Raw genomic sequence first — 18,162 nt, forward strand, 5'->3', positions numbered from 1 at the left:
CGGCCCCCCCTATAGCAAAAACCCCCCCAAAAAAAAAAAAAAAAAAAGAAGAGGTAAAGGCCTGTTAAGTAAGTAAGTCCACTATGACCGCACAGGGAAACACCACAATCTATTGGAATAAGACAGATTTTAAGACAGAACATCTAAATTTTAGTTCCTATTCTGCTTCTACAAATAAGGACATTTAGACAATTTATTTAACTATTAGTCCTTTACCACCTCTTAAATCTAGAATATATTAGTTTACCTATACAAAGTTCAAAGGAACCACGTGAGTTACTTTTAAGATTGATTTAACTGTCTAGAAAACAAAGAAAGATCATAGTAAATAATATTTCTAACTTTCTTCTAGGAAGAAATAAATTAGTTTTACTAAATCTGTGCAGAATTGAAGACAAACTATTTTGTGCTTGTAAATACTCTAAAATCTGCGACTGCTCACACGGTGCTATATAAACCCTGTCCCAGTGAGTGGAACTGGGTCTACAGACACTAACAAACCTCAGTGAACTCCTCGGGAAGCCTAATGTGCTGCGCATGGAGCACCTCAGGGTCACAGCCAGGATGCAGATGCAAGAACCGACACTAGAGCGAATCATTAATTAAAAGAATAACTGTTTTCTAGTTAGAAAAAAAATTAAAAGTAACTGTCAATCGGTATTTAAAAGGGCACCGGTAAAATGAAAATGTGGTATCTTAAACAATAAAAAAGAGGAAAATTATCTGTCACTCTTGTGCAAATTTCAAACCAAGAAAAATATTAGAAGACATCTAAAAATAAGTGTTTGAGTCAATAATCACTTATTTGAAACTACCATGAAGAAGAGAGGACCCAGAGGCTGCATATATAGTTCCAAATATTTAATACAAGTACATATATAAATGCAGGTGACACAAATAATAAGTACATATAAAGTAACTAATGAACCTAGCTACCTAATCAAACTGCAATGTCTACTACCTCTGTATTATAGAGTTTTTAAAGAATTGTTTTACTATTTTTTTAATTTAACTTTATTTAAATTGACCAGTGAGGAACAGAGTAAGTGTGTGTGACAGAGAGAGAGAGAGAGACAGAGAGAGAGAGAAAGAGAAAGCAAGAGAACACACGCAAGCCACCAGGTCTGGGACTTGAACCTCAGTCGGCCATCTGGGAGTCCAGTGCCCTTAACTACCAGGCCACCTGCTGGCCCCTAAATGAATAGATTTAATAAATATATCTCTGTGTTTCAGTTTCCTCATATGAAGATACTACCTATTTCCGAGGGTTTCTAGCCTGTGACACACCACACACATATCAGCTAATAAGCTCATAGCAAGTATCCTTTATAAGGGCTTAAAACTAAATGACCAAAACATCCATTAACAGATGATTCAGTAAGCACTGTATCATTAATTAAAAGAATAACTGTTTTCTAGTTAGAAAAAAAATTAAAAGTAACTGTCAATCGGTATTTAAAAGGGCACCGGTAAAATGAAAATGTGGTATCTTAAACAATAAAAAAGAGGAAAATTATCTGTCACTCTTGTGCAAATTTCAAACCAAGAAAAATATTAGAAGACATCTAAAAATAAGTGTTTGAGTCAATAATCACTTATTTGAAACTACCATGAAGAAGAGAGGACCCAGAGGCTGCATATATAGTTCCAAATATTTAATACAAGTACATATATAAATGCAGGTGACACAAATAATAAGTACATATAAAGTAACTAATGAACCTAGCTACCTAATCAAACTGCAATGTCTACTACCTCTGTATTATAGAGTTTTTAAAGAATTGTTTTACTATTTTTTTAATTTAACTTTATTTAAATTGACCAGTGAGGAACAGAGTAAGTGTGTGTGACAGAGAGAGAGAGAGAGACAGAGAGAGAGAGAAAGAGAAAGCAAGAGAACACACGCAAGCCACCAGGTCTGGGACTTGAACCTCAGTCGGCCATCTGGGAGTCCAGTGCCCTTAACTACCAGGCCACCTGCTGGCCCCTAAATGAATAGATTTAATAAATATATCTCTGTGTTTCAGTTTCCTCATATGAAGATACTACCTATTTCCGAGGGTTTCTAGCCTGTGACACACCACACACATATCAGCTAATAAGCTCATAGCAAGTATCCTTTATAAGGGCTTAAAACTAAATGACCAAAACATCCATTAACAGATGATTCAGTAAGCACTGTGGGATCTCCAACCACTCAGCAATAGCAGGGATCTTTAGTGATGTGCACAACAATGTGGATGAACCTGAGCACAATTACATGGAGTTAAAGACATCGGACAGAAAAAGAATACACAATGTATGATGGATTCATACAAAATGAGAGAGAACGTAATCGACACTGAGAGAGAGCAGGAGGCCTGGGAAGACAGAAGAGTGTGGACAACCAGGGTTTTACAAGTGGTCACCGAGAGAGTACCAGGAAACTCCTGCTGGTAGTGACTCTGTTTGTTATTTTGAAGATGATGGCTTCATGGATGTGTACATGTGTCAGATTATAGATGTTAAATATGGGCATTTTGTTGTATACCAGTTATACACCAATAAAGCACTTATTTAAGTTGATGGTAATGTATAAATTTGAATAGATATCTGATTTGTCTGCCCTATATGTAAACATACAGAGGGTATTTTTCTCAGAAAAGGCAAAACAAAACAAAAACAACTTACTTTGCATTTCCAGCCATTGGTTGGTACTGATTTCATAACTGGTTGAAGACAAAAAGTATGGTACCCTTTGTCACACGTATCACACACTAACATCTTGCTATCTTCTCCCGATTGTCTAAAAAATAAGATAGCATTAATGATGCCTTGTCTTTGGACTTGTGTCTTGTACCATAAGTAATCAAAAAAAGAGTGTCGTGGGAACTGCTAGTTCATATCTATTTCAGTATCTGTTTCATCTCTGTCCAAAATAATAACAATGACACAGTTTACCCCCGCTGTGGTCCCCTAAAGGATTATCCCAATATAAAGCTCACCTATTGTTAACTTGCTTTAGTCATTTTAGGATTCCTGCAAAGGAGGAGGGGTTAAGGCAAGACAACCTCTGAACTTTACTGTTTAAATATCTCATACCCATTCTTCTTGGGAGGAAAGAGCTGGAACGACAGTGCAGAGAGGAGTTAACCGTGCAGGAGAGGAGTAAATCCTGGCATGGTGAATGCAAAGGCACTGTCGTAGAATAAAATAAGGATCAAATGTAGCATTAGATCTATATTTCTATTCAGACTGCTGTTTCCTAACTGTGCAACTGTTACCGACTCAGACGTAATTACGCTCTCTGAGTTTTGGGTACATAACATGGGAATAACATCAAAGATTAGGTGAGAATTTCATGTAATGCTGGTTCAAGAGCTCAGAATGTCCATTAAGCAAGGTGTGCTGAATAATACATATTCAGAATGATACTCTTGTAGTAATTATTAGGAATTATAGTTAAACATCTAAAACCTTTCTCTAAACACTTCTGTCCCAAGTAATGGAACCTGGCCCTCCAGTATGACCTCTGCCTTGATTCTCAGCTATTAATCATTCTCAGATGCGACAAATGTAATTCAAGAGGCGAGGAAGAGATAACATGGGGAATTCGCGAAGAACTGGGAGAGGAACGCCTGTGTGAGACGTGGGGCTACACGAGGTGAACAGATGGGTGAGCTGGCCTCCGGGCGCTACTCAGCTCAGTTCTCTTAGCCCCCATACACGTGATGGGAGGGTGAGGACTCATCAGTCCTCTTATTCCTTCCCCAGAAACTGAGCACAGACAGAAGGTATCAAATGTTTACTCACATTATACTTATCTTTTCTTCAAGAAATAAAGGTATGTGGCCCTATTTACTCCACATGACTGTAAGATATTGATGCTTACTGCTACCAAGTTAACCAATAAAGCAGACACATCATGGCCGTGCTGGGCATAATTCCTCCTGGTTACAAAAACTCAGCCTGTGAACCGTCTGAAGACTCCTGAAGATGCTCATGGTCATGCTAATAAGAATCACAGAAAAGACTGGAGAAATGGCCAAGGGATGAAACACACATAGGGAGATACCCCATTGCAAGCTCTTCAGCGCCACACAGTGCCTGCCTTGGAGGTATGGCAACAGGTCTGGAAGGCTAACGGCAGACAGCACACGGCTTTATTAAAGCTTACCAGAAAGTGTCTTCCTGGAATGCAAATTCAAGCATATCACTGATTTTCTCACTTAACCCCAATAACTCAGTTTCTGTAGTTACAGTTCTAATCTATTTCCCTATTAAACCTTTCTCAGTCTTCTCAAGAAAAGTTGCTTTATTTTCCTAATGCTTAAATTGTTAATACCACACATTTAAAAATTGTCAAATTTAAGTGAGCTTTTTATGCTACTAGAGAATTAAATTGCTAGGGTAAGTTTTTGTTTAGACGTGTCAAAGTAACGTAAGTGTTAATATGCACCCAGTAATTTGTAAGCATGATAAAGTCAGCTCGAAAACCATGGTATGAACCACTTTTATCCTATTGTACAAACCGTTACCACCAACGGCAGGATCGCCCTTAAGCTCAACACACGCCTCCGCGTTGAATCACAACTTACTTGCAATTCTGGCACACTTTGCACTCGGGACACTGCCAGCCTGCACGCTTCAGTGGAGTGACGGCTATGTCCAGACACATCCCGTGGTAGTGCTGACCACAAGTGGTGCAGAAGAGCTGATCCAGGAGGTCCCCTGGGCTGTCGCACACCGCACAGTTTGCATCTTCTTTTGCTATAATGAACAGTAAAGCAATTGTTGTGTAAGGATTTAATACTTTTCTGACATTACTGTTTAAGGTCACTTGAAGGGAGTGTGCACAGTAAATCTCTCAGACATCTGATGCCATCGCAGACACGGGTCCTTTTCCCGTAGCAGTGGCTGGCCCTGAAAGGCGGCACGTGCACACAGGCGAGGTCTGGAGAGTAACTGGGTTTCGTAGGCTCCTTGGTGGCCTCAATCGCCAGCTTCCAATGAATGGGAGCTGAGCTGGCCTTTGAAGATTAGTCAGGGGTCCAGCCAGCAGCCCGATTCCAGGGCCTTGATTTGTATTGCCTTCAAGCTAGGAATAGCTTTTATTTTTAAAGGACTAAATAAAAACAAAAAGTCTATATGATAGTTACTGTTGTGGCTCATAGAGCCTAAAATATTTACTGGCTGGCTTCCTGTTATTTTAGATTTTTGCCATAGGGTATGTGTGCTGGGAGGGAGAATTGAAAAATCACCCCACACCCCGGGGGAGGAGGTGTTGGCCACACTGCAATCCTTCCTTCTCTATTTTCCTCTCGGGATTTGGGGCACACACACACGAGCCTGGCATGATTTTCAATCTGCCAGGTCTAGGACAAGAACCACAGAATTGGCCACGTGGGGTCCAGCACCCTAATCACCATGCCACCTGCTGGGCCAACAATGTTTAAAACACACACACACACACACACACACACACACACACACACACACACACACACAGAAGCTCTTCCTTTTTTCTCAATGGAATGGGTAAAGTCAGAAACCTTTGTGTCACTGGTGACTCCTAACTCCTTTCAGACCCAGGGTGTTTGACCAGAGGCCAGCTCTTGCTTGTCTAGCTGCCTGTACCTCATTCTTCCTCCTGTTTTTAACCCATTATATTGTCTCGATGACTGCAGTATCTTCTTAGTGGAATCATCCCTCTGACCTCTTCGCTAAATAGTCTGTATATCCAGAGCAGTCTTTTCAAATACAGATCTGTTAAGTTCTTCTTATATAAAAAGCCATCTATATAGCCTCCTCTTTCACCTAAAATGTAAAAAATTAGAATTATCTAGTGTCGGATTCTAACTGAATCTCACTGTTTCCTGGGCATAGCAAACGACCTGCGATGCAGCCACCACAGCTGCCGGGTAACGCCAGTGCTTCTGTGGATCCTGTCCCCTCTGCGAAGATGTGTGCCTTCATGGTAACCCTTCCCGTTCACACATATTCCTGGACACCTATCACACATCCAATGCTCATTCAGTTGCTGAAGATTCTTTTCCCCAATATGCTTAGACTGACGTCTGTTATGTAATCAATTACAACATGATACTGTGAACTCTTGAAGGACAAGGATCCTATCTTTTCTTTTCCTCTTTTTTCTTTCTTTTTTTAGAGAGAGATTTTTGCTATAGGGCACATGTGCTCACCAGAGAGAAAAAGAGAGAGAGCAAAAAATCACCCCCCAGGAGGGACGGCCATGTTGCAATTCCTTCTCCTCCATTCTCCTCTTGGGATTTTGGGCACGCACGCCCGCGCCTGGCATGAGTTTTAAACCACAGGCCCAGGGCTTGAATGGCAGTCAGCCACGTGGGAGGCCAGGGATGTAACCATTATGCCATCTGCTGGTCCCAAGGATCCTAGCTTTTCAACTTTGCTACTACAAACCAAGTCTTATTGGATAGACTTTTAAGTGGGGATTTGCTTCTAAAATCACTTTTAAATGGCTTTTTAATGCATAGGCATTTAAAATAAGTCATTAATCTAAAAATGGAAATGTCATAAATTTGGGTTTTTTTCTTTCTTTCCTTTTTTTTTTGGAGAGATTTTCACTATAGGACGTGTGCACTCGCCAGACAGACAGAGACATAGAGACAGAAAGCGAGAAATCACCCCCCAGGGGGGATGGTCACGCCGCAATCCCTTCTCCTCCATTCTCCTCTCGGGATCTTGGGCACGCACGCACACGCGCCCGGCATGAGTGTTAAGCCACCGGGTCCGGGACGCGAACTGCAGTCAACTACGTGGGAGTCTAGCAACATAGCCATTATGCTAACTGCTGGTTCCCTGTTTGTTTTGAATAGAAAGGATTTCACTGTGTAAATTATTTTTCTTAATAATAAGAGAGTGTGTCAGTACCCTTTCAAGCTATGTAGAATTAAAAAGTAATCTTTGACTTTTTTTTTTTTGGCCTACCCTAAAAACTTTAAGAACTTGGAGGAAATACTCAACTGATTATCAGATGCTCAGTTTACCTGGGAAGGTGAATTGTTTCTGCGGAACTCCCCAGAGCATGCTGCTCTGATACACAGATGTGCCATGGCAGCTATCAGTCACTACGATTAGCGAAATCTGTGTCCACTGAGATGAGCAGTAAGTATAAAATGCACACTGGAATCCAAAGACGTAATGGGGAGATTATCATTTATTTTAAAAAGTGTTGACTAGATACTGAAGTATTAATATTTTGATATATCAGACTAAGCGATATTAAAATTAATTCAATGATTGTTTTTACTCATTTTAAAATGGCTACTATAAAAATGAAAATGACTTACATTGCTTCATTACCTTTCTACTGCACAGCACTGTTTGGAACAAGAAAGCCCCTGTGCACTAGGACGGCTCTGGGTGTATCACCTCCCAGGGATGGGGTTGCTCTGTGATAGACTCCATTTCTTAATGTCACACTGCTTGATTACTACAGAGCATGGCCATGTATTAGTCAAAGAGAATTGCATGTGACACATCCAGTACAAAAACATTTACTACATATTATGTGGAAAAGGATAGAAAAACATTACTTCCCAAAGGAATGAGGTTGCTTCCAGCCTTTTCTCCAGTGAGAGAAAAGACTTGTGCTCACATACTAACCCTCTGGAGGTCACATACAAGACCATATAGTTGGGCAGCTGTCAAGTAAGAGATAAGCATACGTGCATGTATGTCTGCAAGCCATGGAAACATTTAGGTTTGAAGCAATAACCAAACAACTAAGTGAAGTCTTTCTTAATTGCAGTGATTGGAAAAGCAGAGGAGACTAAGAGACTAAAGCTAAAACTAATTTATGGGAGGACAGGCGTAGATCCAGCTCCATCTGCATGCGCAGGTCATATTCACTATTCATGACCAATACTGACTCCTATAGAAACTTTGCTGCTAATCAGTGAAGGTGAGGAATACCGGCATGTACTCGAAAATGGACAGGGAAGTGCCAGCAGCACAGAACTAAGAAGCTAAATGAAGCAGGGGACAGTTCTCATGGCAGCGGAACAGTGGGAGAGACGAAAGAGGAATCTTTGGGAGGGCAGATCCCAAGTGGTGGCTATAAACACAGAAGGGATCATGGAAAAGACACCAAGGGAGCTTATCACTGATCTTTACACTTGGTCAAACTGGAAGGTGAAATTACTGCTTAAGACCATCTAGACAGTCCAGGCCAATAAAAGCATGGGCCAAGAGGGCGCAACAGGAGCTCAATGGCTGTCAGACGGGTATGTAAGAAGCCCAGACCAGCAGTGCCTTCCGACCACCACCAACACTGATTGGCTCTGCTCTCTGACCTCCACCAACACCAACTGGCTCTGCACCCTGATCTCCAACTACACCAGACCAGTCTGCCCTCCATCCTCCACCAACACCACATGGGCATTGCGACTGGACCTTCACCAACACTGACCAGCTCTGCCCTCTGACCTCCACCAACACCACATGGGCACTGCATTCCGACCTCCACCATCAACCTAGTACTGCACTCTGATTCCCACCAACATTACAATTACCCTGCTGTCTGCCAGCTTCCATCAATGGCAGGACACGATGTGGAGTGACTCGCCTATCAAAAGGAATGTCAATAAAGAAAAATGACAGCTGTTGAAAATTACTGTTGGCATCCAAAGAGGCTGGCTCACCTAACTGGCTGTAGAAAGGAAAGAAAGGTCATGGGATGACAGATTTTAGGGTAATAGGAAAGTAGCAGAGCTTACTTCAAGAGATAAAAGGTAACCAAGCAAAACAGGCTGAAATTCAAAGCTTAAAGAGGTGAAAAGAGTTAAAACTACGTGATGGAAGAGAACAAGCAGGGAGACAAGGAGTGGACTAAGAACTGGAACATCTCATGCTGGGACCCTGCACTGCAGACGATGAAGTCCAAACTGCTCCCTTGGCGTCCAAGGCATACTCCATCTAGCCTCTCTGCTCACCCTGTCATCGCCACCACCTCATGGACTATGTGCTGTGTCATGTTCCAGTGGCCAGCTGTCTGTTCAGAGTCACGCCAGGCTCACATGTCAAGCACAGCAGTTTCCCCTCCTACAAGTGCTAGTCCCTCTGATCCCGCAAGCTGGCTCCTTTCTGTTCCTCTTTCCTATTGAAGAAGCATATCTGTTATATCAGCATGCTAGGTGGGTACTCAGTGTCAAATTTCCAGACAGGTTACAGTATCTTTCCATCATCTTGAAAATAATGGAGCCAGGGCCAACTGTTTGTTTACGACAGAGCACCCTAAAATTGTTTTCTGGTGAAATTCCCTGTCATGTTCACGGATACTCTCATTGGTAGGGGTGGTTTTTTTCCCTAATGTTTTTTTTTAAGATTTTTAAACTATTATAAAAAGATGTCAGTCTTACTCCTAAATCAGCCAACTGTCACAACACATTACTGTCCTTACACAACTAGTGACACTAGGTATGCACACTCAGTATATATCCTCATACCGCGAGCCGTGGATAGCAGCTAAGATCGTAAAGCAGTGACTACATACAGGGCACACTGCTATGTGATTTCCATTAATTACTGTATTTAACCTTCAAAATAATACTGTGATTTAAGATAACCCCATTTTAAAAACATTAAAAGTAACTTGTACCATGATACACAATTGGGACGGCTAGAAATACCAGCCAAAGATTTTATGAAGACAGCAGTATACCCTCTCTGCAAAGTCTTCTACGTTATATCCATGGATGAAGACAGATGCAGAAAGCTGTGGACTTGCACTGCACTATTTAAGATCCCCAAGGAACAGAATTTACTCAACAGGGTTTTGGTTTTATAACACTTGCTTATTTTGAGGGCTGTTAAAAGAAATTGCCCGGTGGGGTTTGTTGTTGTTGTTGTTGATGGTGCAAGGCAGCTACTTCAGCACAGGTTTTCACCCCAGTACACAGTGTCAACTTACCCTCCAGCCTGAGGATCAAGTGAACTCTTACTACGTATAATATGAGCCTGGTAAGTGTTCATCTTTCCTTCTTCGAGTTGACTGCTAGGAAGGTCTGAGGCTTTTATGTGGTTAGATCTAGGAAGTATGTATTTATGTGGGGTATCGGTCTCACCCTGACCTGTGCTATTATTCTATGAGTATTTCCCATGGTACATCTCCTACCTCTAGTTGTATTTTACCCTACTGTTCATGTGCTTTTGTGAGTCTCCATCAGTCTCTTATGAAACAAGACACAGTACCAGTAATTCCAGCGTACCTTGGAGCTTCAGGCTGCCGGCACGAACCTTTCACTAACGGCATGTAAAGGATAGCAAATCATCTCACCTTATTTCTTACAACTCATTATTTTACAAACAGATTTATGGTTACTAACATGTAAGCTAGGGTACACACTATTACAACATAGTTTTTAGTAAAATGTAGCATTGCCATTAAGCAATAAAATTTCCAACATCAGAACCATACTCAGATAGAAGTACACTGTTGTTTCCTGAGACATGAAGCATCACAGAATACAAGGGGGTGAATAAAAGTGCTTTATTTGGCTGCCAAAGTATATTATACTACGCAGAGTATAATCAGCTCTGATGACTGACATCTTAGTGCATGCACTTACTGAAGCAATTCACTAAATAGCTAACACCTGTACAGTTGCACTGTATAACTATTTTCTCCCAGATTTAACAGTGTGTAATCCAAAACACTGTTTAAACTTTAAATCCTGTATATATTAGAACTTAAACATAATTTGATATTTCAGTGTGCCTTACCTATAATTTATGACTATATCGTGAGTAAGGGCAATATGATTACATATGTGGACACAAAATAACTTTAACTAAAGAGGAAATTACAGTAGTGCACAAAGATAAAAAGTAATGATCATGTAGTCTAACTATATCTGAGATTAGTTTAAGCCTGAGGAGGCTATATTCATGATTCATAACCTGGAAAAAAGCTTTTATCAACATTGCTAAGAAACAGATAAAAGGGTAACTAAGCAGTAATATAAAAAAAGACTGAATAAAATATGCAGATTTTACAAGGAAAAATTCCATTTGCTAGGAGAAGTTACCAAATATACATGCTCACTAGAAATCTATATAATAAGAAAAGGGGCACTCTCTGCTTAATGATAAAATAGGAAAGAAAGAGTGGGGCCGGTAGTGGCATGAGGGTTGAGGTGCTGGACTCCCCCATGGCCGACTGCAGTCTGAGTCCCAGACCCGGCAGCTTGCTTTCCTCACTTTCCTGCTCTCTCTGTTTCTCCCTGGTGAATTAAAAATAATAATAAAAACAAAAATAAATAAATAACTCTATAAAATAGGAAAGATTTTATGTCCCATATAAATACACTTCAAACATTAAGCATATTCACTGAATCATAAAGTACCATTTAGATAGGAATGAATGAAAAAGCATGAGTGTGTATGATGGACAGCTGACACAGATGAGCCCTAGAGAGGCACCGCCAGACCTCTGCCGCGGCCATCGGGGCTGCGTGGTCTCCGACCACAGTGGTGTCTGGCACACCATAAAGGTGCACCTTGACATAGCACCTGAGTGAGTGCTCTTGTATTCTCCAACTGGGAGGTATTTTTAGTGTAAAAGACACTGAATTCTAAAATTTTAATGAATTACTTTATAGTACATATTAGAAATACTGTATACTCAGTATTTCTATATTTCTATAGTGTTTTGTTTTGTTTCGTTTTTAATTTTAGGGACCAGCAGATGTCTTAATGGTTGTCGTATGCTGGACTCCTACATAGTCAACAGCAGTTCAAGTCCTGAACCTGGTGGCTTAAAACTCACGCCAGGCAAATCTGTGTGCATGCCCAAGATCCCAAAATGAAAATGGAGAAGGGACTATGGCATAACCATCCCCCTGGGGGGTGATTTCTCACTTTCTGTCTCTCTGGCAAGTGCATCTGCCCTATAGCAAAAATCTCCTTCTAAAATTTTTTTATAAAATTAAGAGTAAACTATCATGCAAACTATCTCTAAACCTCTAAGGAAATAACTTTTTGGACTTAAGTTCAATAAAATTGATGTTAACGAATTTCCCCCCACATACCTCAAACAATATCATTTAATTCATTAGAGCAACAGCCAGAGAATTTCCATTTGTTATTTTTAGTAAACACCTTGATAGACTGTGAAAATTCCTCTGTGGTGAACTGACCTCTTTCCGGGGCTTGGTCAATGTGCTCTGGACAAAGCAGGAAGAAGTGACTGAAGTCTTGGAAGGTGCCGGCCCCCGCGGCACATGGGTAATGGTACATCTGGGTGCACTTTTCTTCACAGCATTTGATAGTGGCTCCAAGGTGCTTGCAAAATGCACATCGCTGAGAGAGAGTAAAAGAGAAAAATCGCTAGATAAAACCTTAGAAAGGAATATTCAAAAGGAGAGCTAGAGACATACTAAAAACACACAAACCAAAAACCTCTTTATACATTACTAACACAATTGAACATACAAAATACTAAGTAGTCAAGCAAATAAAAATAATAAAACTTGCGCTAGTAGGTGGCAGGGAGGTTAAGGCAACTGGATCCCACATAGCCGATTCTGTAGTTTGAGTCGTGACCCGGTGGCCTGAAAACACACTGGATACATGTGTGTCCCCAGAATCTCAAGGGAAGAGTAGAGGAGAAGGGACTGCCTTGTGGCCATTCTGCCGGGACCAGATGGGGGGGATTATTTCTCACTTTCTCACCCTCCCTCTCTCTCTCTGGCAGGTGCACATGCCCTATGGCAAAAATATCTTTAAATTTTTTTTTAGGAATTAAGAATAATAAAACCTAAGATACTCAATTCAGTGCTTGACATATCACCAATTCATCCTTCCAAATTGAGAAGCTAGCATTTCCCTTTTTTCCTACCCACTTCATCAAAAACTAAGGAGGGGAACCAGCAGTTAGCGTAATGGCTATGTCTCTGGACTCCCACGTAGTCGACCGTGGTTTGCGTCCCGGACCTGGTGGCTTAAAACTCACGCCGGGCGCATGTGCGAGCGTGCCCACGATCCCGAGAGGAGAATGGAGGAGAAGGGATTGCGGCGTGACCATCCCCCCTGGGGGGTGATTTCTCGCTTTCTGTCTCTATGTCTCTCTCTGTCTGTCTGGCAAGCGCATGCGCCCTATAGCGAAAATCTCTCAAAAAAAAAAAAAAAAAAAAAAAAAACTAAGGAGTAAAAAATTTAAAAAAGAGAAAATACTAAATATACACTATTTAATATATGTATAGTTGAAGGTTATTTTAGCTATTTAAAAACTCTATCAAAACAGACAACAGAGGGAGACCAGCAGTTAGCGTAATGGCTATGTCACTGGACTCCCACGCAGTCGACTGTGGTTCGTGTCCCGGACCCGGTGGCTTAAAACTCATGACGGGCGCGTGTGTGCGTGCATGAAACTCATGACGGGCGCGTGTGCGTGCATGCCCAAGATCCCGAGAGGAGAATGGAGGAGAAGGGATTCTGGCGTGGCCATCCTCCCTGGGGGGTGATTTCTAGCTTTCTGTCTCTCTGTCTCTCTTTATCTGTCTGGTGAACACATGCGCCCTATAGCAAAAACCTCTTCAAAAAAAAAAAAAAACAGACAACAGAAATACATAAAAGACCTACTACTATATTTTTACTATGCCTTAAAATCAATGTGAAATAAACTAATCAATCATAAAATAAGTAAATAAGGACAATTACATGGCTAAAGGCACACATATAAATCTACATAACCTCCCTGTAACAGTGAGATTCAAATTTCTTTACAAAAGCTGGGAATCTGAAGAAAAATTATGCTATCCAGGTATCTTTGCCCCTTTCCTCCTTCTACCTACTCCACCTCCTTGCAAGTGGTAAAAGCAAAAAAAAAAATAAGTTCCAAACAAACAACAGGGAAGTTGAGAGCAATAGAATTCATAAACCAGTACAAATTACTAAAATGCCAGGTAAAGGCAGCAGGGGCGCGACAATGGAGACCATGTGGGAAGGTGCCAGGTCCACACGGGCCACCTCAGCCGGAGGGTGCCCTTCCCCTTAGGAAATAAATAAACTTAATAAAATAATAAAAGGTTAAGATGCTCTGGGTTATATTTTGTTTGTTTTCAATTTGCCCTTAGACTATAATAGACTCTTCCTCACCCGCCAAGTCAGTTTCTGGATATCGGTGTGTTTCTGAAGCCTCTGCTGGGTGGCGCTGCACTGTACAGTATAAGCTCTGCACACAGATGTCTCATCCACCTCGTAACTATCTCGTGCACACTTACAGTCCGGCGTTTAGGCCACTACATGGTAATTATTTCTTTTTTCATCCTAGTCCAAATGCCTACTGCAGAGATACTAGACTGGACTGTCCTCGTACCCACGGCACCAGAAATGCTGCCTGGCACAGAGAAGCCCCGAAGCAGATGTCTGTACTGATACCAAATGGACTTTGCTCCAGTCACTTCGTTTGTAAATGCAGCTCCCGAACAGCCTTATGTAACAGGGACCCAGGACTCCAGGAACATTACTCTGCCTTCACACGGTACTACCCTGATTCCATATTCCACTAATCAGAGAACACAGCCGTGTTTAAACCAATTATTTTCAACAGTTAAGGCACAAATTTATCACATCCCTCAAACTCTCTTGATGGACCACATAAGAAAGCTCAGTGACCCTTGATGTGTCTCTCGTACTTGCGCTGAGTGCAAGTCAGCAGATGGCTGTAGCCTCGTGCTGTGTATGTGGCGTCTTAGTTTTATATGATGTTCACAAGTGCACAGACTAATACGCATTGCAGTTCTATTTCTGTACTCCAGGGTGATTACTGCATTAAAAAGTCAGAAGAACAGAAGTAAAGAAATACTCATTCCTCTTCGTTGATAAAGTATATTTAATAAGCTTTTTCGAAACTGGTTGTTTCTATAACTCCCAAAGGTACTAAGTATGTCTGGTGTATTAATAGACCACAGATTAACCACAGTGACACTGAGGCTGTCCAAGTATCCTACTGACAGTCCAAGAAAATATCAAGGGAAGAAACTAAAATCAGCCTGCTGCATAAATTTTATAACTCATTAACATAACAATAATTTCTGCTAAGTTGGTACAATATAGGCTTTCTTATTTTGATACCATATGGCAAATTGTACAGAAGCCTCTTATGTTAAAAAAAAAAAACTTTGGCAAATAAAATATGTTTCACTTAAATGTATAAGGAAAAAACAGTTTAAGCTGAGGCTTTTCCCAACTTTTATATCATTTTGGAAACACCAATGTTCTCTTAATCATATCTGCAATAATAAATTGACTATGACATTAGCTAAACTACTATAAAAAGTATTGACTACAGCCAACATACTAATTTACAAAATCACATAACAGTATCAGGAAATAAAAGAAGGTAAATAAAACACTAAATGCATTTAAGTGAACCCTTCAATCCCATCTGTTACAATTACATAATTAATGAGGGACATTTGGCATTGAAAAAATATATGCATAGGCTAGAATGTATCTTCTTTAGCCAACAAAAAAATGTTTGTAAAAATTATAGAGAATATCAAAGAACGAGTTGTAATAGGAAATTTCCCTAATATCAGCACTCTCATAATCCACATATCAGAAAGCAAGCGAGTTATAAACTAAATAACTATTACAATCAAAATTATTTGAATCAATATTTCAAACTCCTAGACAGCATTATATTCTTTCTTACTTTTTAAAAATCTTAAAGAAAACAGGGAACCAGCAGTTAGCGTAATGGCTATGTCACTGGACTCCCACGTAGTCGACCGTGGTTCACGTCCAGGACCCGGTGGCTTAAAACCCACGCCGGGTGCGTGTGCGTGCGTGCCCAAGATCCCAAGAGGAGAATGGAGGAGAAGGGATTGCAGCGTGGCCATCCCCTCTGGGGGGTGATTTCTCACTTTCTGTCTCTCTGTCTCTCTCTGTCTGTCTGGCAAGCGCACTCGCCCTATAGTGAAAAACCTCTCAAAAAAAAAATCTTAAAGAAAACAAAAGATAGAAAGGAGTGAATAAAAAGTAAAGTTTTATATTATCTTTGACATTAATCCAAGAATACATTTTAAAAGCCAGCCAGCTACCCGAGAGGAGAATGGAGGAGAAGGGATTACGGCGTGACCATCCCCCCTGGGGGGTGATTTCTCACTTTCTGTCTCTATGTCTCTCTCTGTCTGTCTGGCGAGCGCACACGCCCTACAGTGAAAATCTCTCCAAAAAAAAACCCAGCCAGCTAGATGGTAGGACAGAGGTATAGTGCGATGCTCTTGAGATGCTGACCTACATATGGGAATACCCCAGGTTCAAGTCTGGAGACCTCCCTACGTATGCCAAGCATGCATATGCCTATGACCTGGGCTGGCTGAGGCCAGGGACAGGAGTGGGTCGTGGCCTCAGGACCCTGTTGGGGTTGCTACTCCTCTCTTTCCAAAATCCCTCTTAGAAGAATAAACACCTCTGTGAGAGCTCATATTATCCATTGTAAAATGGGCCTGAGAAACTTCTAGAACTTTTACTTAACTAGATTAAAGAAAAAAAAGAATCCCTCAAAATAAATCTAGGGTACAAAACAGAATGATAAAAATTTTAGAGATTAAAGTTGTTTCATGACGGGCCAGGAGGTGGCACTGTGGTTGAAAGCGCTGGACTCCTACATGGCCAACTGCAGTTTAAGTCCCAGACCTGCGACTTGCTTTCTCACTCCCCTCCTTCCAGCTCACTCTGCCCCTCTCTAGTTAAATTAAAATAAATCAAGTTAAATAAAATAATTATTTTTAAAAATATTTGTTTTATGAAACAGCAACAGAGGTTCAAGGATATTCCAAAATGTTCAATTAATTAATTATCAAGCGTTGATTCTGTATCAACTATAGCAATCGTTTTAGGATAGCTGTTTTAAGAAATATTAAGTATTATTAAACATTCTATATTCCAAAATTATTTTTAACCTTTCCCACCAACTTTTCTTATTATTCATTAGCTGGGCTTCTCCCAGAATGTAATATTATTGAACAAAGATAGAAAGAAAGAGAAAAGGTTAAATAATCTGTTTATCAAGAGTACTAAAAGAAAACAGGAGATTATAATCACAGAAATTATCCTTTAAAAACTGTATGAAAATATCTAATAATAAGAAACTCTATTAATGGGACTCCGATGTGGAGTCAATACCATGGACCAGATTCTGGACTAATGAAACCCTTGTAATAGAACTTTGGTGACCACGCCCCACTTTCTACCTGTCTCATGAAGAGAACTGATAGAGCAGACCTCCGCATTTCCCACCAACAAAATGCTACAAACCAAGTAAGAACAATTAGCAAAACTCATCATCACAAAAGTATTATTATCAAAATATTAATGACATAGACTATCATAGTAATAGCTATATCATATATCAAAACTATGTACATAATCGCAGCAAAAAAATAAGTGAACTATCTTTTACATCACGAGTGGACTCAAAAGATGATAGCAAACAAAAATGATATTAAATTTCATTTTTAATCTACTAGCTTTGAATATTTAACACCAGCACATTACTCTATTACTTTTAATAAATGCAAAAACAATAATATTTTCTTCTAATTTAAGAATTAATTAAATCAACTGAACTTAAAAGATACAATTATAGCTTAGGTATGGGAATAAAAAATGTTTAGAGATACATGACACAGTGCTACTGAATTAACTAGAAAAATATCAACATGAATTCATGATTTTGGAACATATATCTTTTTCTTTTGTGTCTGTTTTCAGACAAGGTCTATATTGCACAGGCTGGCCTTGAATTCATGATCCTCTTGCCTCGATCCCCAGGTAGCTGGGATGACAAACGAGCACGACTGTATGTAGCCTCAAAATAATAGACCTTTTTATGTTTGAGATGGATACAGGAGTAGACAAACAGGTTAGTGTAACAGAACAGAGAGCATGAAAACAGACTCGCTTTCTTGTACTCAATTAATTTTTTTAGAGAATTGTTTAACTTTATTTATTTATTTTTAATTTGACCAGAGACAGAGAGTGAGAGTGAGAGAGTGAGAGAGTGAGAGAGTGAGAGTGAGAGAGTGAGAGAGTGAGAGTGAGAGAGAGAGAGAGAGAGAGAGAGAGTGAGAGAGTGAGAGTGAGAGAGTGAGAGTGAGAGAGTGAGAGAGTGAGAGAGTGAGAGTGAGAGAG

General features: G+C 40.3%; 1 protein-coding gene across 1 annotated transcript in view; it reads right to left on the reverse strand.

The window, feature by feature from the left end:
* KMT2C (lysine methyltransferase 2C) overlaps positions 1 to 18,162 on the reverse strand; it is a 221,622-nt gene that overhangs the window by 128,728 nt on the left and 74,732 nt on the right. The window contains exons 6-8 of the mRNA XM_027772541.1: positions 12,159 to 12,321; positions 4,578 to 4,749; positions 2,671 to 2,785 (exon numbers count right to left, since the gene is read on the reverse strand). Of these exons, the coding sequence (XP_027628342.1) occupies positions 2,671 to 2,785; positions 4,578 to 4,749; positions 12,159 to 12,321 (450 nt within the window). The remainder of the gene's footprint in view (positions 1 to 2,670; positions 2,786 to 4,577; positions 4,750 to 12,158; positions 12,322 to 18,162) is intronic.

The sequence above is a fragment of the Tupaia chinensis genome, unplaced genomic scaffold (assembly GCF_000334495.1).
Source record: "Tupaia chinensis unplaced genomic scaffold, TupChi_1.0 Scaffold000280_1, whole genome shotgun sequence".
Lineage (NCBI taxonomy): Eukaryota > Metazoa > Chordata > Mammalia > Scandentia > Tupaiidae > Tupaia > Tupaia belangeri.